Genomic DNA, 22,846 nt, shown 5'->3' on the forward strand with positions numbered 1-22,846 from the left:
AATTTAATTCCTGCTCCATCTCTTAATAGTTGTGTTACTTTGGCCATGCTACTTAACATATCTGAGTCTCATTTTTTTTCTTCTTTAAATAGAGGTTGTTGTCAATCTTAAATTAATATATTAAAAGCCCTTAGGACAATGCCTGGCACAAAATAAGCATATAATAAGTGGTAGCCATTATTAATTAATTGAAGTTCAGGAAGTTTAAATGACTCAGCCTCAGCAACTGAGCCAAGGTTTGACCCCAAGTCTGCCTGACTGAAGATTTTATTTTCCCATGAAACCAATGATAGCCTACCTCACTTAAACGCCACATTCAATTATCTTCATTGAATAAGAACAAAAGTTAACCATTTTACATCTAATTTTTAATATTCTAATACTTTGAAAATTATTGAAAGGTGAAAATTGCACTTCGAACTTCAGGACACCTTCTTTTGGGAGTTGTTCGAATCTATAATAGGAAGGCAAAATATCTTTTGGCAGACTGCAGTGAAGCATTGCTTAAAATGAAGATGACATTTCGCCCAGGTATATGTGCAGTATTGATTTGTCTCATTCATCTCGGTTCCCTTTTGCATTTTTATTTTGGATTGAATCTTTTAATTGGTGGCACTCTGTATTTACAGGGTGAATATAGTGAATGTAAACTTTCTTTTGACTGAGTCTAAGTTTCCATGATTAAGGACAAATTGCATTCTTTCCCTTGCTCTTTTCCTGTGTTTGCAAGGAAAGGTTTTGCTTTCAAAAACTTGTAATGTTTCTGTGTATGTACATAAGCTACCACATTTGTGTAAGAAGCTCTGATATTCAGTTTTAATGGGTCACTTAGTTTGCCATATCTCTTTTTGCCATTTTGAGATAACTTAGAAATAGTATGATTGACAAAACCTGGATATCAATAACTGTCATTGTTTTCATAATTCTCAAGACTAAATGCAAGCTATTTATGAAATATTATAGAAATTCTCTAGGCATTCCAAAGGGCTGGAGATTTACATATACCGTGTTTCCCCCAAAATAAGACCTAATCTGAAAATAAGCCCTAGCATGATTTTTCAGGATGACATCCCCTGAATATAAGCCATAATGCGTCTTTTGGAGCAAAACATAACATAAGACCCAGTCTTATTTTCGGGGAAACACAGTATCATAAATATAATGCCTTCAAAATTTAATTTAATTTTAATTTTAAGACATTCATCATTTTCCATCTTGTATTATGGTTATTTGGATACGGGCTTTTCCTCTCACACTAGTCTGCAAGCTCCTTGAAAGCAACATCTTTGTTATATTTATTTTCTGAATTTCTTGTAGTACTTTTCTTAGTGTCTTGCATATACTATTCCCTCGGTTAATATTTGTTGAATCAGGGTTGACAGGTTTTTTTCCTTTATTTAAAATATTTGTAGAATCTCTAGGTAGATTCATAATGATAATCTAATATGATTCATTTGTTGATTATTTCCACATTGTTCATTATATATTCTACAAATATTTATTGAGCTCATACTTTGTGTGAAACACTATGTAAGTTTCTGGGATATAAGGACAAACAAGACAAATAAGATCCCCTTCGGTCTGGTGAGGATATCAGGTAATAGAAAAGGTTTACAATAATTATTGTAATCTAAAATTGTTATAATAATTACAGATTGTGATTATGCTATGAAGGAATATAAAAAGAGTACGACAACAGAAAATAACAGCAAAATTTATTTTAGTTAAGCTGGTTGGGAAAAACATTTCTGAGAAGATAGAATGTAGCTCAAACTTGAAGAATGAGAAATACCCAGCCGTTTAAAAAGCCCCTGAGGGAATAGCATTCTGGGCAGAGAGAACTGCAAGAGCAAAGGTAGTGAGGTGGAAAAGTGCTTGACTTGTTGGGGAAACAAAAAGACCAGTATGGCTGGAGTATAGTGATTGAGAGAGAGAGTGTCGTTTGATGATGCCGATAGGTTTGTAGGGCTCCAGAAGCCCTGATTAGAAATTGGGATTTTATTTACGTGCACTGGGGAAGTCATTGAATTATTTTAAGCATGGGAGTGATCTGATCTGATTTTGTATTTAAAATATCACTCCGGCTGCTTTTTAGAGAATGGACTGTAGAGGGGAAGGGGTGGATACAGGGAAACCAGTTAGGAGACTAAACAGTAGTCCAGTGAGAGAAAGTTTCACTTAAATAAAAGAGATGTAGGTGGGAGTTTCTCACTTATATAGCATCATTGCTTATCGGATGTGGTGTTTTTATTGTTTTTAAGGACTAGTTGATCTTCCAAGAGAGAATTTTGAAGCAGCTTACAGTGCTATCACATTGCCAGAAGAATTTCATGATTTTGACATCCTGAATGTGAAGTAAATTATTTTATTTATTTTCCTTCAGTTTGATTTTCTTGATACTATTGTTTTGAGCTTCAGATTTCCTGAATGGAATGTAGTTAACAACTGGAGTAAACATGCAATTGACAAAGAATTAATTTAGTGTGAAATTTCTAAGTACAACACCAAAAAGGTATCATTATATTTGCTGAATGTCGTTTGCAATATTGACAGAATATTCATTCGTGCATTCAGCAAACATTTATTGGATGCCTTCCATATGCCAGACACTGTTGTAGGCACTGAGGAGATAGCAATGGATAAAGCACAGCTCCTGGCCTCATGAATCTTACATTTTAGTTGGAATAGACAGATAATAAATAAACAAGTAAATATACAATATGTCAGGAGATGATCAGCATTAAGATAAATAGAAAATCAAATAAATAACAGAATGGTCAGGAAAGGCTTTTCAAATAAGTTCAGAGCAGAAACCTGAAGGAGGTGAAGGAACAAATCATTCAGTAATATGAGGAAGAATGTTCCAGGTAGAGCAGGTGGAAAGGCCCTAAGGCAGAGCGCGTTAGACATTTTCAAGGAACAGCAAGGAGGCAGGTGAGATGAGTGGAGTAAATGAGGGTTCGAGTGGCAGGAAATGAGGTCAGAGAGGTAGCGGGGGGATGCAGATGATGTGCGGTGTTGTAGGCTACAATAAGGACTTTTATTTTACTCAGATAAGGAGCATAGGAGGGTTTCTGAATAGAAGAGAGGCTGGATTCCATTTGATTTCAACGAGCTCCCTCTGGCTATTTACTGTAAGGGGGAAAGGGAGGAAGCAGAGAGTGTGAGATTACTGCAGTAAGAAGGGCAGGTGAAAGATGGCAGCGTGCATGATCGGTTCTCAGCCTTCATTTTATCAAGGTGGTAGCATTCAAATTATGGATATATTTTGAAGGCAGAGCCAATAGAATCTGATGGTTGTATATGGCTTTAAGAGAAAGAAGGAAGTGAAGGATGATTATGTGATGTTGGGCATGAGAATGGAGTTACCACTTAATGATAGTATTAGGATAACTAGGGAATGGCATGTTTAAGAGGAGCAGGGTGGAGGAAGTCAATTAGGTTTTGGACATACGTTTTGAGATGACTGTTATATATCCAAGAGGAGTAGGTAGGTAGTTGAATATCTGCATCTGAGATTCAGGAAAGCCGTCTGGATGGAATATATAAATTTGGGAGTTGTGAGTATATAGATGGAACTTCACCCACAAGGCATAAGAGATCCCCAAGGGAGTGAGTGTACATTTGAGAGACAGAGGTCTAAGGACTGAGTGTTAGGTCATTCCTAATAATAAGTTAATAGTCTGGGAGATGAGGAAGAATTAACAAAGGAGATGGATAAGGAAGAGCCAATAAGGTAGGAAGAAAATTGAGAAAGTAGTATCCCAGAGGCCAGGAGTAGAAAGTGTTCCATGAGGAAGAAAGTGAACATCTATTTCAAATGCTATTGGTTAGGGTAAGTAAGACAAAGTCTAAGAGTTAACCATTAGATTTGACAACCGGGAGATCATATTCGTGTACGATAAACTAGTGTTTATAAATAATTCTATTGAGAAAATAGGTTTCCTTTATTTTTATAAAACCTATTTTTGTTGTTGTAGTTTTGCAATATACTGCAAAATCATTGTGTTTCATTCATACGTATTTCCCAATCTTATATTTTTCCATAGTGCTATTGATATTTCAGAACAATTTACTCTGAACCAAAGCAAACCAGAAGAAATCACACTTAGAGATGATTATGGCAATGATCTACTTTTCCAAGCTGGGGGCTTTGGTGAGAATATTTGAGAATTTTAAATTACAAGTCATAATCAATTATATTTGCATTTTTAAATTGAAACTATGCCAATAGAAATAGCTATTTCTGTGCCAGTAGAAATAGCTTTAAAATGAATCTTTTGATGTATAAATGTAAATACACCCCCCCCCCCGATGATTTTTGTCCTTGCCTTTTTCTAGTTTCTGTAACGAGCATGTCCTTAGTAGACCAGCAGATATGGTTGTGCATCTGGGTTTTCTCTGTTGACTTGCTATGTGATACTGGGCAAATTATCCTAACTTCTCTAAACCTTACTGTCCTGTCTGTAAAATTGGGATCCTATTAACAACATCACAGGATTATTTCCCTTATTCCTTCCTTTAATCTTTTCCATCAATAAGTGATTTCCACTCCCTCAAAAACGAACTCAAACGTAATGTCCTCCAAATGTTTAATATTAATCCATCCTATTTTGTATTGCAATAAAAGAAGGCAATGATTATTTCATCATCTTTTTTTTTTTTGCGTAGTCTCAGGTTCTTGTGAAGCTCAGTGCTAAGAATATAGTGTCTGTTCACAAATGTTATTATTATCTTATTGACCAAGGCTGATTTTTTTTTTTTTGGAAGGGTGGGGAGCTATCACCTAGAAGATGTGAATGTATTTTTAGCTCTTTTTGAAAAAAATTCATCTTTTCTATTGAGCAAATCTTTAGTCCAGCACAATGAAGTTTGCCTTTTTCAACTTTTACTTTCTAGAAGATGTATGCCTATGGAAGAATTTTCAGTACAAATGATACTGCATGATTTTCTTTACTGACTTGCACTAACATGGGTTGGTAGAGGGCAGGAAAAGAAGACCAATCTCTGAGCCTCTGTGGTTTCAGACTCCTGGACTCAGATTCAAACCCAAGGAAAGACTATCCATGGGCTGACAGCCAATCTGGAAGCAGCCAGATTGAAGCAGGGAGTTTATTTTATCTGTTTCTGTCAGTGTCTTAGTAGTTTTCTCTCCTAAATCTCAATTTGGCAAAATATTTCACCAGCCAGAATTCTAACACTGATACTACCACTGTCTCTGCTAGCTGCAGATCCTGACTCTGTCATATATTAGGGTGTGACTATGTACGTGTCACAAAACCTTTCTGTGGTTGTGTTTCCTTGTCTGTACAATGCGTATCATAATAATAGCTTCTATTGCATAATGTAACGCACATAATAAGCACTCAGTTAATGTTAGCTGACCAGTTTGTGTCTTCTTTACTGCTATATTTCCAACTCTTAGCATATTGCCTAATACCCAGTCATTCAATAAATATTTATTGAATGAATGTTGTCAACCCATTCTTTAATATTTTATCCACCTTTCCATTCCCAAGAAGGCAGATATGCTCCTTCTTTTCCAAATTCCCAATATGGATAAATAACACAAGCAATTATCCTTGAAATAATATGAATAATACTTGATCAAGCAGAACAGGACCTACCTAAAGTAGAAGGATCATTCCACTGCCAATAATAACCTGTGAAATTATTAAACTGTGCCACGACTAAAAACTCTATCCTGATGTTTGGCTTTTTTTTTCCTATTGTATTGGAAAAAGCATTAGACTAGAAATCCAGTCTCCACTGATTAACTGAGTGACTTTAGTTTAATAATTCAAAAAAGGTTTTTTAGCTCTCATTTTCCCTATCTGTAAATTGAGTAGGACTATATAAGATGATATCTGAATTTCCTTCTAACCCTAAAATTCTGTGTTTCTCTAAGTCAGCATTAATGATATATATTTATTTAGGGGAGGAATCTGAAATTCTTAGAAGACATAGCTTCTTTGATGACAACATATTGCTGAATTCCAGTTGTCCTTTACTCGAACATAGTTCTGAAATCCTCGATGGAGAAAAATCTCTCCTCTATAACAGTAGAGATGGATTTGGAGATGAAGGGACTGCAGGAGAAATGATTGGTATGCTCTCTAGTTCTATAGAAATTGGATATTTATTTCATCAGGTTACTATAATATATTAGTAGATTTATTAGATCAAACTAAAATATCTGGTATGCTTATATGTCATATAAATCAACACATTTTTTACACAAGTTTTCAAAGTTTATGGAATATTTAAACATTTAGGTGTAAGTAAATAGCCATCTGTTTAAACATATTTTCCATGTAGGTTGTGAAATACTGCTTGTTTTTATTTTTAAAAATTCCTAATTTTTAGAGGGGAAAGAGTGAGATTAGAATATTCCTCACAAAATATACTAGGTCATACACTAAAAAACATTGCTTTCTTTAACAGAAATTGTGGGACAGCTATTCTAAAGGATCTACCTAGCATTCTATATTATTATTTTATTTTTCTATTATGATATTATAAAGTAATCATAGAAATAGGGTAGACAAAAACTAGGAAACTCAGCTTTGTAACAAGGATATTATCTTTATATTAGTTTAGTAAATATTTCCTGAAATTAAACACCTAAAAATAGATTTTTAATAAAGGAAAGGAAATTAAATATATAAAATTCGATGTTATCCTGCAGGAAATGTGATAGTCTATGTAACCAATTAAATTTAATTAAATATGGTTCATTCATATTTTTTTATCCCTTCGCAACTCCTTGCAAACAATAATGTCAATAAAGGTTTAGTGAACAAATGATACATTCAACTCTGATGAAAAAATATTTATTGTGTTTTTCAAGACAATCTATTGCAAGATGATGAGACTATCCTGTTAGAAGACATGCATTTGAACAAAGAAATTTCTCTGCCTCCTGAGCCTCCTGATACTATAGTGGGTATGTTGAAATTTCCTTTGTGTGGAAAGTGAACAGATGCTAATATTCAGTTTAAACCTCAGAACTTCTGACTTTAAATAGCAATGTATTATAGTGAAAGGTAATAAAAAATGTTCCTCAAACTCTCTTAGTCTGACTCCAGACAATGTAAAATAGGAAACTTTGTTCTGAGAAAGATACAATAATGGTCATTTAACCAGGAACAGGTTTATTTGGTATGAGAGCACATTAAATTCTCTGCCAAAATACTGTGCTTTTGAATCATTAAATTAATATACTTTACATGGTAAAAACATCATTAATGTTTGACATTAATGTGGTTATTAATTATTAATATTAATACCATATGAATATTAATATGGTTTGGCAATATATATACAATTTAAGAGAAATTACAAGTGGAGGGATATTTTCTACTTCAAATTCATGTGAAGGTACCTCAAATGATTTGAGGTCTTTTAGTCTGCTTTTTTTTAAGAATTAAAAGTATGATTAGCTCCATTTTGTTTCTTCACTCTTTTTAAGGTTACATTTGCTTTCTAACACCATAGTAGAAATTTAAAATGTGAAAAGACATGGGCAATACAAATTTACATATGGTTCTTTATGGGTCAACTAATAATTAAATGATTTAACAGAATGCAAGCTTTTTGGCAGACATGTAATCAGATTTAAGTCAGTCATTTATTATGGTTGGTACTACTGCTTTCCCTTTCACTGTGACTATAGTCACAGTCACTTCACAGTCCAGCCTTGTATGTCACGTGTGCAAAAGAGAGTGATGATACTTGATGCACCTGGATATTGTGGGTCCCAGACCATATAAATCTGAGTCTCTTCAACTCTATGAAATACATAATTCTAAGAATTCATATGTGGTTCTTTTGCTAACTTATTTATTAGCAAAATAAATCTCCAGTTTACCTTTTACTTCAATTCTCATATAGTCCTTTAGTTTGTAACATAACTGTTTTATATATATATAATTCCTTTTATATATATATATATAACTGTTTTTTTATATATACATATAATTCCTTCGGTGATGTTGATTAGTAGAACCAAATAAACCAGAACATATATGTCTACCTGAAAATGAAAAAATGGATGCAACCACATTATCAAAAGAAGAGGAAATATTTATCCTTGATCCAATTGATGCTTCAGGTCAGAGACATTCATGTATTTATTTTTATTTTTGACACCTACTGTCTTATTTACTGTTTAATATGTGAATAACCTATGAAATATTTTAGGAGGTGGTCAATCTAGTAATACCATTTGTCATATAATAGGGGAAGAGTGTGAAGGAAATTTGAGATGGTCTTTTCATTATATTCAGCCTGGTCAAACCATACTCATATTTCCAGCTTGGGAAACTGGAAGATTTAAAACTGAGTTCAATTCTAATTGTTATTGAGCCATTACTCAGTGTTGGGCATAGAAATGACGAAGACATAGTTCCCGCTTTTAAGAAGTTTACCTTCTGATCAGGAAATAAATAAACATACAAATGAATATAAAATAAGGCAGAATAAAAGGATTCGTAGAAAGGCACTATCTCCTCTAACGTTTAATCTCAACCATGTTTTTAAGAATAAACAATAAATGTGAATCTAATATAAAACTAGACCTTTTAAGAACATCCTAGTTTTCAGTAGTAGAATTGATGGGGATTTTAGTTTATAAACTCAGGCATGCAAAGAATAAAGCATTCCATTTTTTTCTTTACTAAATTCAACTCTGACCCTCTATCCCATTGGGCTGGCAAGAATTTCAGTCTGCATAGCTCCCCTATCTGCCCTAAGCCATGTAGTATCAAAACTTGGGGAAGGTGTGTAGCAGGTGGAAGGGAACCCCTCTGGTCATTAGCCACACCAGTTTGTGGTGCCCACCGTCCCAGCCTCTGGGGTCATCACACAGCCCACCCCTCTGGGATCTTGTTATATTCCCAGGATTTTACTGGGGATCTTGTTATATTCCCAGGATTTTACATCAGTAAGCAGTTTCCTGTTCCTTCAGGCTCCATCTGATCTCAGATCTTCATTCATTCTGGGAAATCTAACCCTCTCTGCCCCTTTTGCCTCTTTACTAAGGAAAACCTTGACTTCTGCTTTCTACTTGGTAAAATTACCTGTAGGAATAAAATCCTATGGGCTTAGCTACCCATTTGGACTTTATGTATGAATTTCAGTGGAGGAGGGAAAACACACTGGACAAATACAAATGAATGTTTCAAAAAGTTATCTTGTTATGTAGCTATTTTAAAGAACCTCAGAACTAAGTGACTTCCCTATCAATATACCTTTTGCTCCACATTTCCTCCGTTGTCTGCTTAGTCGATGAACAGAATCTCTCATTAGCACCTGGGAGTAACACTTTACAAAAGGTGTTAACTGTTGGCTGCTTAAACACTCTAGTTGTGCAAAACCTTTGTAAAACATAATTTCAGCACAGAGAAGAGGATTTTCTACGCTATGCAACTTTGTAGGTTGTTTTGTGGTAGACATTTCTTAGATATACAGTGCCTAGAATATCACTTAACAAAGCTGTACAACCAATCACATTTGTAACTATTTCTTACATTTAGATGTCGCTTGGAAAAGGAAAGGCAAAAAGAGGAAATTGCTCATAGATCCAGTCAAGGAGATCAGTAGCAAAATTATGCATAAACAGCTTATGTCCTTTACTGACACACTCACAGTTTTGGAGCTTGCACCTCCTACCCAGAGACTGATGATGTGGAAGAAGAGGGGAGGAGTCGGTACACTTTTGTCAACTGCTAACCAGGATTTGATTCATACTGAACTGAAAATGGTAATTTTTGCCATCCTTTGCATGGGTGCAATGTTTGGTTATAAATAAATGTATATTTACACTCATATATACAGCAGAATTTAAACTTGTGAAAAACTGTCCCCTTATTTTGAATTAATTTGCTGGATGTATGTGCACAAATTATAGATTTTATTTTTTTAGCATATGTGCTTGTATTTTATTGAATTGCTTTACTTGCACAAAAACAAGAAACAAAAATGTGTATTTTTACAGTTGTTTACAAAACGCTTTCTGTCCTCTGACTTTAAACTTGGAAGGAAATTGATACAGGAGTCAGTAAGGGAAGAAATCGGAAGCAGAAACATAGTAGGTGAGACATTCTGTTGATGTTGAGGGGAATGTTGTACAAACAAAAATTTCATTTTGCATTTCAAAACGAAGATGGGATTCAAGTCCATATTCCCAAGTATAAATGCTATCTCTGGAAGAGTATTTGAACTTAAAAAAAATTGTTACATCATCATTGTATTTTCTGCTTTGCAGATTAATTTTTGTCCAAAAGCTACATAAAAAGATAAAGTATATACTATTCTTATTCTTTCCCACTTCCCCCACCCTCAAAGGCAGTACTCAAAAACCTTCAACAAAGAAAATTTTTTTAATCTAGTAGGAGAATGTTTCACTTTAAGACAACATGAAAAGTCACCTAGTGATAAGAATAGTATTTAAACAATACAACTAACCTGAGACATAAATATTTCCATATACCCAGAGGATACATGAAGTATTAATATTGGTGATTATTATTGTGACTATTGTAAAGGAATAACAAAGTCAACTTATGTGGTGAGTGAACCTCTACTTCCTGCAATCATTAAAATGTGCTGAACAATATACCAACATGGGCTTGAACTATCCCTGTTGTCTTGTGAGTGAATGTATGGGGGTGAGTGCTGAGGAGGTCGGTGGAGGATGGAGAGTGGAAGTGATAAAGAGGCAGGTATGCGGAAACGGAAGATAAATGTGTGAGACTTGGGAGCCATAGTTGTTTGTACACCCTTTGCTTAAGTTCTTGAATTCCAATATCAGAAGTTTTCTTTTGTAACAATCATATTCCAATTTAAGTTTGAAAGATACCTTTGTGGTGAAATCTTCTTTACTTCCTTAATAATTCAGAGGCCTCCATCATGGAAGAGCCAAATTCCCAGCAAGAGTTAATTCAACCCCAAACTTGGAAGGATGTGATGGATGGATCTAATTGGAGCCCTCATGAGGATACCAATAAAAATATTACCTCTGAGGTAAGTTAACCAAAGAGAATCATAAAAATATTATTTTTCTAACAGAGATATAGTGAAGGAACATTGAGACTCTGGTATGTCTTCGTATATTTATAGTTTATATTCATCCCAGATTATCCTATAATTTCTTTAGTAAGTAGCAGTAGGATAAAACATGATTTTCATCTTCAAAACAGTGTTTTCTAGAAGTTTAGAACGGTAAATTACAGGATAAGTAGTTTCATACAGAAAAAGTATTTTGCATGGTACATTAAATAAATAATGGTAGTTGATTCTGGTTATATGCTGAGAATTCTACTAGGCCCCACATTCAATATGTCATGGAGTCCTTTAGGATTCTAGACAATATATCTATGTTTTGTTTCTGATCATAAATTCTCCCTTCCCACCCCTTAGAGTAATATGTTCTAGACTCACCAGTTACCTTAGCCTTGAATCTGAAAGACTAATGATCCATGACCAAATAAAATCTTAAAAAGTTTTTATTTGAAGACAACATTTTTATTTGAAAAACATACTTATTTGAAAACATACTTGGAAACAATGTACTTTAAAATATTTTCTCAATTGTCACTTTATTGATTGTACAAGTGTAAATATTATAGTCACACCAGATAAAAATAAACCAATGGTTTTCTGGTCTGTTCCATCATCACTGTACTTTGATAACCACTCAGGGAATTCAAAGTCAGTCCACAATGAAACTGAATGCCCTTGGAAGGAAAGATAATTTCATAATGCTTTAAAAGAGAATGTGTTTTACTATTTGATAACATACTGGATATTAAGATACTGGGTTGCCAGTACTACTCTCTTCCTTATTTGGGCTTGAGAATTTCTTAGAGCACACCTACTGAAAATTATGATTAAGCAAGTTTGTTTAATTTATGACTTTTAAACATATTAACAAAATAGATTTTCCCAAGTGCTTGAAGTGAAGGAAACAGATTGATGCACTGGTTCTTTTGAACATTTTTTTCCTTTGTCCTACGATTATGCTTTAACCTTCAATTTTGTTCTTATTATGCTTCCAACAATGGTCAACAGATATGAAATATAGTCAGCAATGGGAGCACAGTCAGTTTGAAGGGATGGGGAAATAATGATTCCAATTAATCATTTTCAAATCTTCATAAAACAGAATTTTTATGTAAAGTAACCGCAAAATTGAGAGTATCTACAAATGTAGAGTATTCATAGAAATTAAAAGAGAAAACCATAAGGCTCCACAAATATGTATATTAAAGAATAAAATGCAGTTCCTTATTTTCAGTAAAATTTTAAAAAGCTAAAGTGAAAAATCAAGTAACTATGTTGTAAAAAGCGCCTAACTTAATCAAGATCATAGCTGACAGTTGGGGAATGAAGCTTAGAGGCAGGTTAAAGATGAAGAAGGGACTGACAACCCCTATGGCGATAAAAAGAGGAGATGATAGGGAATGGAGAATTCCTGGATTTCTCTTTCTCCTTCTTCCTTTATGTATTTCCTCCCCTTCCAGACAGTTTTTCTTCCCTTTTGCCACTGACAGCTCCAGCAGTGGTGGCAAGAATCCTGTCATGGCCCTAGGTAGGGATATTAATATCCCTTCCCTCATTCTCCCTCAGTTTGCAGATCTTCCTCTGCCACTGGTACTGGCATGAGAATAGAGGTAGGGGACTGGGGCTAGATAAAACGCTTCAGAGGAAAGTGGCCTGAGCTGCACAGCAGCAGAGACTTTTGATATGAGATCTGCAGTGGCAAGAGAAATAGAAGACAGATATTGGAAGCAAAGCGGGAGGGGGCATGCAAGTTCTCCATTTGTGGGAGGCATATAGAGAATAGGAATATTTAAGTCAGGGACTGCCTACCTGGGATATTTCAGAAATAATATTTTGAGAATATGAGTAGTATTTTAAATTAGTTTTATAAATGAGCATTCATGTGATTAAAGAATTTAACAAAATGAGATTTTCCTGTGATGACAACTACTATACTGTGGTGACTTACATATTGTTTTGTAATTTTCTTTAGCAGGATATTGTTGAAATGGTTTCTTCAGCTGCTGAGGAATACTCCTCAGTGAATGCCATCTTGACACAAGAAATTGAAAATTGTCCAGTGGAATTGGTAAATATATGCATAGTCTTGGGAATGTTCTTAAAAACTCTATTCCTCAATGTTTAAAATCTTATTTACCTAAAACTTGGTTTTCAGAGATGTCATGTGACTTGCTAAAATTATAATTTAAATTAGTGATCTCAACAAAGATGTGTATGAGTAGTTTTATAAAACATTCAGAATTGCTTTAACTTTTTTGTCTTTATTTTAACTTCAAATAATTTTAAAGGAAGGTGTGAGGTTTGTATGCTTATCAAAGGTAGTCACAGATTAAAAATGTTGAGAATCCCTGTTTTAAGTTACTCTTATAACATCTCTACAGAAACAGAGCTATATTAGGGGTATGGCCAAGGGCATTTGAAATTATACTTTATTTACCAAAAAATATATGGGCATTTTTTTCTAAAACATTATATAGCTCAAGGCCTGTATTTATAATCTATATAAGACTTCTAGAGATCAGAAAAAGAAAATAGTCCACTCAAAGGGCCCCATGTCAACAGCAAAGCCAGAAGTAACATTTGACTCGTCTGACTCCATATACGTATATTACTGTCTTATTTCTATATATTTTGTCCCAGAGTGCTGAAGACATTCTTAAGATTGTAATGAATGTTAGCAGAAGTTTCTTAGTAAATATCAAAATGCTTAATGCCTGATATTAATTTTATTTTTAAATTATCATTATGATGAGTTTCAAGATTATTAGATTGTTTTTTCACATGTGGAAAACAGACTGAATTCTCTGGATAATCTAGGACAGAATAAATAGCTTAACTTTTTACCTAAAACATTTAAACAGCTGAGCCAGAAGTGGGCTGATTCATTTTCGTCTTTCTCTTTGCCGCTATAGACACATGTTATTTTCCATACATGGTTGAGCAAACTACAACACAGCACAAGTTCATCTGTTTTAATAATCCACTGGGCTTTCCACACAATGGAGTCAGTTGTAGGGTGTCCAGATAGATAAAGTAGACAGGCTTCAGCAAAACACACAGACTATTTCTTCTGAGCCTTTTCCTGGTTAGTTTAGTTGTGCAATATAAGTGATCTTTAACAAAGAGTTGGACCATTGTTTTTCACATTTGAAAAATAGCATTTTGTGTATTTAACAGTAAAAATTAACAGTAATAAATTGAGTTTATTTATCCCAGAACAGACAGGAATGGAATAAACATAAATTGTAGCTGGAGGGATTTGGGAAATTCTTCAGAATAAAGTGACCATATTTTCAAATTTTCTCTTTGGAGTAGAAGAAAGAATATAGCGTAGGCAGGACCAGGAAGCTGGTACAGCTGGTGGGAATGGGGACTCAGCAGAGCCTTTAGCCTCAAATGATTTAAAATATCATACAGAGTATTCTGGAGCTTTCTGAAATCATCCTAGAGTTCACAAAATGGAAAGCACTTTTAGCAAATGTCTGAGGTCCAGAGGTATATATGAAAGCTTGACAGCAAACCTGTGATAAGGGTGACTCACATTCCACTGGGTTGCATGGTCAGAGGTAGCCTAGGAAAAATTATAAAGTAGGTCAGATTTGTGCCACTTTCCTTCCCCCAGCCCTTCTTAGGCCTGCTCTTTTAGTAAACTGATTAGCACCTTTCCTATGCCCAGTTTCTGTTCTCAGTTTATAAGAGTTAGTTGGTAAGCATTTAAAGTGAGTTCCCGTGAAGGGATTTCAACTTTACAATTTTTAAATATTGAGGTATTTCTGAAGGTTGCTAAGTGTAAAGACTGTAAGGAATAAATCTATTCAGATTACATGACAGGCAGTGGGTTGATCTTTTTTGGATAAGGCACCCTCAAAATCCAATTATATACAGACTACTACACATCAGTTATTGTTAGAGCTTCTATATCACCAAGTAAGTTCAAATAAAGACCTTTACAAGGCAGTTTTTCTATAGATTTGTGTTTACTCCAATTAACTGAGTTCAGATTGACCAGACTTGGGATAAATTCTAGCCCAAAGTACTCATCTTTGCTGTCTTTACTTTTGTAAGTAAGGGCCCAATGCCCTGGGATGCATTACAAATAAAGACTGCAGAATCTCCTGTTCTGGAGTCCCTCCCTAATCAGAAGATAGCCTGGGGAGTATAGATGTAATCCTGCAAAGGTTGGTCTCTATTTGTATGCTAATCTTATTCTATTATCATACTACAAACTCCTCATTTGGCAGGACCCAGTGTTATAGTTGTTTCTTGTAGCAGCTAACACTCTGCCTGACAAACAGTAGACATTCAGTAAAATTTGCTTAAGTGAAATATTTTATCAATCATTCAAACAGGAATCATTGGGAAATGAACAAAATTCTGAGACAGAGAGATGGAATCGAAGAATACTTCGGATGTTAAATAGTTTGCGGGTAAGATGGTAGGGTTTGTCAATCCTATTTTCATGTTTAAAATAAGTAACATGTTGACTTCAGTCTTCTACGTATTAATAAAAATGAAACCGTTTTTCATCATGTTTTTGTTGAGGTTAAATTATGCTAGAGTGAGATGATTCTGAGTGGTATATCCAAGGTTAAATATGGGAGTTTGTTTTTAGTGCCTGTGTGTTCTAATCAACGTCTTACCCACACTCGTGACCATAGATATCTATTCTGTCCCATTCTTGTTTTTAGCAGGCTATCAACCAATTCTCAGTGTGGAACTTAGTTTATAAAAGTTTAAGAGTGAGACAGATAATTTTAAAATTTAACTTATATTTTTATCAAAATAATACATTATATAATTTTTAAAGTTTAATAGTACTATGCTATAAGGCTGAAAAGGAAATTCAAAAGAATTCCTTTGTGTTACCCTTCTTATTCCTAAGTCCTTCCTCACCAGAAGCAACTACATTAAGCTATTTCTTTTAGTATTTCTATCCATATTTCTAATTAACATGTTTTTAATTTCTTGATTTCAGCTTTAAATTTTATCTATTTACTTCTTTCCATAGAAAATGAAAAATTAGATTAGTTACATCTCCCCCCTCTTCAGTAAATTTTAAGCACAGTATTCAGTGCTTACAATGTTACACTTGTAATAATTTTGAGGCAGGTTTAATTGTGATAGAGAGACATAGCAATGGCTTAAAAAGGATAGAAGTTTATTTCTCTCTCAGGTAAAAGTACAATCTGGTATAGCAGCGATGCTCACAAAGTTGCCAGAGACCCAGTTTCCCTTTATCTCATTTTCTTTTTCTTAGGATCCAAAATGGGTGACTACCCACCATGTCTGCATTCCAATCAGTAGCAAAGCTTCCCTTAAGGGCACAACCCAGTAATTGTGTGTATCACTTTTCTCACTCATTGACCAGCACTTAGTCACCTCTCCACGTCTAGCTGGGAAATGTAGTCCTAATATGGCAAACTTGGACCCAGCTAATAATTCTATTTCTACAGAAGAAGAGGAGAATGGATATTAAGGGACAACCAGCAGTGGCTACCACAAAGACTATGTAAAAATTAGTTCACATTGAAACTTCATAGTGTAATTACATTTATTTTCTTGTCAACTTTATAAGAATTGCTTGGGGGGGCGGCGCGCGGGGTTAGTCATTATCTCATTTTTTTCTATTAGTTTAGTGTCTGTATACCCATCCTTAATTCTTTTCCCAAACTCTCTGGCCACATAATTTTTTTAAAACCCTTTTAGTGTGGTCAAATACAGCAATTAATTCATCGGTTCCATTTTATTTTTTCTTTAAGAAATCCCTCCAGGAGCTTATCATCCTCTTGTTCTAATCTGGATTAGTTGCTCTGTAGGTCTGCTCCACAGTTTTTGTCTTGGGTCGTTACTTTCCCATGCATGGGAATTCCTTTGTCTCTTTTCTTATTCCTCTATTTCTTGGTACTTTGATCTTCCTTTCGGTTAACATCCTCTCATCATTTTCTGAGATAAAGAGTGCATAGGAGATAGAGACCCTACACACAAGTCTGAAATTTTCTTTATTTTAACTTGCTTGGTTTTCTCTGAACATAGTTTGAAAATAATCTCTCTCAGATGTTGAAGGCTTTGTAACATTTCTAAGCTTCCTGTGTTGTTGAAAAGTCAGATGCTGCTTGGTTAGTGATCCTTCGTAGGTGACCTTTATTTTCTCTCTGGAAGCTTTCAGACCTTTTCTTTATCCCTAGTGGTCTGAAATTTCATGATGATATGCTTTGGTATAGGTCTTTTTTCATTTATTGTGCTGAGCATGTAGTGGGTTCTTTATTCTGCAAGTTCATGTCCTTGAATTCTAGGAAATTTTTTGTTTTTCTTGGATTTCCTCCTTGTTAATCTGTTCTCTCTCTCCCGACCACCAGATGGGACCAGGTGGCTCACATGTTGGATCTCCAGAATTGCACCTTTAATTTAAAAAAAAAGTCTTTCATCCTCTATATTAATTTCTTTTTTTTTCCTACTCTCTAGAAGATTTCTTCAATTTTATCTTGGAGTCTATTAAATTTTATTTGTGCTTTCACCTTTTTTGTTTTCCAGGAATTTTTTCTTAATTTTTAATTATTCTTTTGTTTTATAGCATCTTAATATTTTTATTTAGTTATTTTTTAACTGTTTATTGAGGTATGACTGGCGTATGATAAACCAAACCTATTTAAAGTATAGTTAGATAAGTTTTGACATAGTTTATACCTATGAAACCATTACCACAATCAAGATAGTGAACTTACGTACAACCCCAAAAAGTTCCCTTGTGCCTCTTGGTAATCCCTTGTCCAATTTCTCCCATCCCCAAGCAAACCACTGATCCGCTTTCTCTCAATATTATCCTCATCATTTTTTATGGATGCAGTGTCTTTTCTTAACTTTTAAATGTTATAGTTTGCTTCTGCTCCCTACATTATCTGTTTCCTTAGCAATTTTCTTGGATGCATTCTTTTTTGCTCATGAATGTTAGGAATTTTACTCAAATGTCTGGTAAAACTTTGGTTATCTGTTTTTATTAAGAGTGAGACACCAAAAATCTGATTGGAAGTTATATAAGGATGGGTGAGGCTTATAGACTTGTGGTCTTTATAAGTGAAGTAATTGGGTGGTGCCCCCTCCCAACGCACACATACAGATGTCATTCTCTATAAGCGTTTTTTTCCTCTGAATGTCAGTTTTCCCAGCTTAATCTTCAAATCTACTATCTATGAGATATAAGCATGATGCCTATGATTTGGGAATGAAAAACAGGTAAGGGAAAGGCTGGCTGCCTTATTGTTTAGAGTGTAGAATTTCACTGAATCCCCCAGTTTGTTGTATGACACTTTACCATTCACCATGCCTGGTGTCCTTGGAGTCTCAATTGTTGGTACCTCCGGAGAGGCAACTTCCTGCATCCTTCATTTTAGAGGGGTTTGTGGAGGGAACAGAATAAGCACATTTGCTCAATCTTGCACATTTATCCCCTCAGGGTATTTTTCAAAAGAGTTCTTGAAAGGCAGTCCCTGCTCTTTCCCAGGGGAAAAAGCCTGCCAGGGTGTGGGAGTCATGGTCTCTTGGTTCAGTGAAGTGGTTGGGTAAACCAGAGTGTCTAACAGATCCCAAATAGACTTTCAAGGAATTCTTCTGGTTTCATCCCATATCTTCATCTTATAATATACTGTGGCCTCCAATTCCTGAGCTTTTCCAAGGTCCTGTAGCTCAGACTGGCTTGCTTTTAACAGGCTTTCCTCTCTGTTGGCACTTAGGTTTCAGCTTTCTCCACTCTGCCAAGTCAGTTAGTCTCCCACTTTCTTTGGCTTTAATCTCCTTCCTTTGTCACCTTTTAATTCTTTTCCTTCATTTTAGAGGTGTTTCTAAGGGGAACAGAATAAGCACATGTGTTCAGTCTTGCATATTTGTCCACTCAGAGTGTTTTTCAAAAGGATTCTTGAAATAGAAAAGGCTGTCCCTGCTCTCTCCCAGGGGAAAAAGCCACCCAATCCATATCATGTTTCCTCAAGTGAGGGAATAAATAAAGGCTTGTCATGCCTTCTCTGAAAGGTTGTGACACAGGACCACTCCTTTGGTTGAGATCAAGTATTTAACTTATTAATTTGTTAAATGTTATGGACTGGCAAAAAAAACCCAAAAAAACTTGTATATGGTATTTCTAAAAGTGTTTCATGGGCGGCCGGATGGCTCAGTTGGTTAGAGCGCGAGCTCTCAACAAGGTTGCCGGTTCAATTCCCGCATGGGATGGTGGACTGCACCCCCTGCAACTAAGGTTGAAAACGGAGACTAGACTTGGAGCTGAGCTGCGCCCTCCACAACTAGATTGAAGGACAATGACTTGGAACTGATGGGTCCTGGAAAAACACACTGTTCCCCAATATTCCCCAATAAAAAAATAAAAAATAAAAATGCTTCGCAACTATTTAAGGAACACAATACTCACAGGGAGGCTGGCCAGTATTCACCACAGTATTTCTAACTAAAAAAACTATACTTCTAGCCTGGGAATCTGATTCCAAGTACTAATCTTTATAAAAGAAGTTATCTTCATCCGTAATTAAACACTTTGTTGTACCTCAATTTGTTCTAGCAGGTTCACAGGTACCATATGGTGAATCCAACATCTTTTTAACCTGTGTAAAGAAACTGGGAGATGATTGTATAATCATATTGCCCTATCACTGAAAGGTCAAAGATAAGCCTCCATTTACCACTAGAGTTTTATTGTCACCCCACCTGCTACTACCTTTAAGGAAAAGAAGCCTGATAGACTCATAATTTTTATATTTGAAGCCTTGCAAAGTCCTGTGGATTTTTTTCTCCCTGCAAGTCTAAACTAATTGCACTTTCTACAGGAGCCATTTATGTTAACATTAGTTTTTTTAAAAGACCTAACATTTGTATAACACGTTAGAAATTTGTATAACACTTTAGAGTTCTTTCGCATGTATTTTCTCAATGAACTAAGCTTGTGCTCAATGATTTATATGGTTTTTAAGCTTATTAATGAGTCATTTGCATTTTTCCACTTAAGGATTTCACAATCACTTATCAAAAATATCAGTATTTTTTTTGTTCATTATGCATGTGCAACCTGCTCTACTTTTAATAATCATGTTTCCCTTTCCTTTCCTCTTTTCTAATTATTTTCCTAGGAATCCAACAAGATGGGAAGGCAGTTCTTTAGTCTGATGACTCTCTGCAGGAATAGTGGCCGAAAAGAAGTTGCTGCCAAATTTTATACCTTTCTTGTGCTAAAAAAACAGCAGGCTATTGAGCTGAGCCAGAGTGCTCCCTACACAGATATTATAGCTACAGTGGGACCAATGTTCCATAAAATGTGAAAGAAATCCAGAACATGCAGATTTATATCACCATTGAAATTTCTGTATAGATTGTTTAATTTTTAATGCAGTAGCTGTCTGGAAGTAGCTGAAGGTCTGATCCATTTCATAGACAGGCCAACTTCCCATTTCTTCCTTGTAAGTCCAAAATAAACATAGCCAGAACTGGAAACCTGTATGCTTACAGAAATACTGGATTATAGCTAAGTAATATTTTTAACTTAGCTGACTTGAATATATAACAGTTACCATTTTCCTACCTTGAATGTTGCATGTTAGAATACAGTTTTGAAATACATATGCCTTCAAGAAACACCAAGGATGTGTTTTAAAAGATTATTTTACTTTGGATTATTTATTTAAAATTTATGGGATTAATTAATGATTAACATTTTCTTATTTCCCCACAGACAATAATTTATTTGATTATAATGCATATCATCCTTGATTTGACCGAGTGCCATGGTTTTTAGTCTAATGTCTTAATTGGAGAGTTATAAAATTCATCTTTGTTTTAAATTTTCTGAGTGGCTTTTAGTCTATTTATATGTCATTTAACCATTTTATTCACTGTTTAATGATTATTTTAACCACCATTCATGTGTCAACAAAACTGTCTGCTTCTTATGTTGAAAAAAATTAACAAGACACTTACTCAGTATGTTGTCTGCAGCTACAATTCAAGTAAAAGTCATTAAAATAAATGTCCTTTTACTTGGTGTTTACTGAGCATTTTTTACATTAAAACCATTGTTTTTCTTTTTTCTTACCTGGAGTTTGTCAGTAAATTTTCATATAATGCTCTGTGAGTCCCATAATATACTGTAAAATGAAGCCCGTGGTACTCTCTAAAATACTGTTATATCGGAAATTGTGCTAGGAACTAAATTCTAAATGGTCTCTTTGAATGTATTAACTATAAGATTTAAATGTCAAATTGCCTTTTTAAAATTTTCTTTTGTTATTTAAATTAACATACAGAAAATTTGACTTTTTCATTTTGGTGCACAGGTCTATAAATTTTAACACATATATAGACTGCTGTACACACACAGGATACCAAAAGTACTGTCACCAAAAAAACTCCCTTCAAAGTCACACCTTTCCTCCATTCTAACTCCTGGCAACCACCCTTCTGCATGACTATAGTTTTGTCCTTTTGAGAATGCCATGTAAATGGAATCATGTAGTATGTAACCTTTTGGAGACTGGCTTCTTTCACTCAATATAATGTCTTTGAGATTAGTCCAAGTTGTTGTATCAGTGGTTCTATCCTATTTATTGCTGAGTAGTGTTGTATTGTCCGAATGTACCACAGTTTTATTTATCCATTTATCCCCTGAAGGACATTTAAGTTGTTTCTAGTTTTTGACAATTATAAACAGAGTTGTTCCCTACACTTGTGTACAGTTTTTCTGTGAATATAAGTTGTTATTTCTCTAGGGTAAATATCTAGAAGTGAGATTGCTGGGTCATACGATAAGTGCATGTTTAACTTTAATGAGAAATGACCAAATTATTTTCCAGAGTGGATGTACCTTTTTGCACTCCTGCTAGCAATGTATGAGAGTTCTAGTTGACTTTTTGTTTACTGGGTTTTTTGGCATAATTGTAGGTCCCCTGCAGTTATAAAAAAATAGTAATACAGGGAAATCTTGTTTACCCTTCACCAAGTTTCCCCCAAAGGTAACATCTTGCATAATTATAACACAGTATCACAAGAAATTGATATTGATACATTGCATTCACCTTATCCATGTTTCACCAGTTTCACATGCGCTTATTTGTTTGTGTGTATTTTGTTCTATGCAATTGTATTACATACGTTGCTTCATGTGACAACCACCAGAGTCAAGAAACAGAACAGTTCCATTATAAGGATCACTTGTGCTACCCTTTTGTAGCCACAGCCAACTTGCTCCATACCCTCTTCCCTAGCCCTTGACAGCCACTAATCTGCTCCCCATCTCTGTAATTTTGTCATTAATACAATTGCCATATACCAGAAGCGATGTATAACACGGACTGTTGTCATGATGGAGGATGGTTTATGGCACACTTTAAAACACACCTTCTCTCAACCGTAGCTCACACCCAACTGACTGCACCGAACAAGTTGAAACTTACCACATTCTGTTACTAAGGTTCTATGCGCCACTTCCCATATTGAAGATCCTGCCTTTCAGTTGGTTGGCACTCAGCAGCAGCAGTCACTGGATTTTGTGATCACAATGGAAAGGCTCCTTGTCACACATCGCTTCTGGTACAGCAATTTCTGTCAAACAAAAACATTACAGTATGTCCTCATTCACCTTATTCACCAAATCTGGCATTGTGCGACTTCTGACTCTTCCCCAAAGTCAAAATGACCAGGAAAGGTAAATGTTTTGAATCAATTCAGGACATCAAGACATCCACGCACGACAGCACAACTAAAGACACAAAAGAGGAATTCCAGAACTGCT

At 34.9% G+C, this 22,846-nt stretch overlaps 1 protein-coding gene across 6 annotated transcripts; it reads left to right on the plus strand.

Moving 5' to 3' along the window:
* Nucleotides 1-290: 290 nt before the first annotated feature.
* Nucleotides 291-21,597, plus strand: RAD21L1 (RAD21 cohesin complex component like 1). 6 transcript variants are annotated; one of them, XM_081033749.1, is made up of 12 exons: nucleotides 291-531; nucleotides 2,262-2,355; nucleotides 4,050-4,156; nucleotides 5,937-6,107; nucleotides 6,851-6,946; nucleotides 8,003-8,113; nucleotides 9,537-9,763; nucleotides 9,998-10,094; nucleotides 10,901-11,025; nucleotides 13,037-13,132; nucleotides 15,414-15,491; nucleotides 20,193-21,597. In XM_081033749.1, exons 1-12 carry the CDS (start codon nucleotides 510-512, stop codon nucleotides 20,379-20,381), a joined length of 1,413 nt encoding a protein of 470 aa, XP_080889875.1. In that variant the 5' UTR covers nucleotides 291-509; the 3' UTR covers nucleotides 20,382-21,597. The 6 variants fall into 6 exon arrangements, with proteins under 6 accessions (XP_080889875.1, XP_080889876.1, XP_080889878.1 ...); XM_081033750.1 differs by having other exon boundaries at nucleotides 8,006-8,113; XM_081033752.1 differs by lacking the exons at nucleotides 2,262-2,355; nucleotides 4,050-4,156.
* The last annotated feature ends 1,249 nt before the right edge of the window (nucleotides 21,598-22,846 follow it).

This window comes from Rhinolophus hipposideros (genome assembly GCF_964194185.1).
Source record: "Rhinolophus hipposideros genome assembly, chromosome: 22".
NCBI classification, from domain to species: Eukaryota; Metazoa; Chordata; class Mammalia; order Chiroptera; family Rhinolophidae; genus Rhinolophus; species Rhinolophus hipposideros.

Coding starts and splice junctions, on each gene's coding strand:
- RAD21L1 (XM_081033749.1), top strand. CDS start 510: ATGAAGATGACATTTCGCCCAG. Junction 11,026..13,036: donor ATAAAAATATTACCTCTGAG/GTAAGTTAACCA, acceptor AATTTTCTTTAG/CAGGATATTGTTGAAATGGT. Junction 13,133..15,413: donor AAAATTGTCCAGTGGAATTG/GTAAATATATGC, acceptor TCATTCAAACAG/GAATCATTGGGAAATGAACA.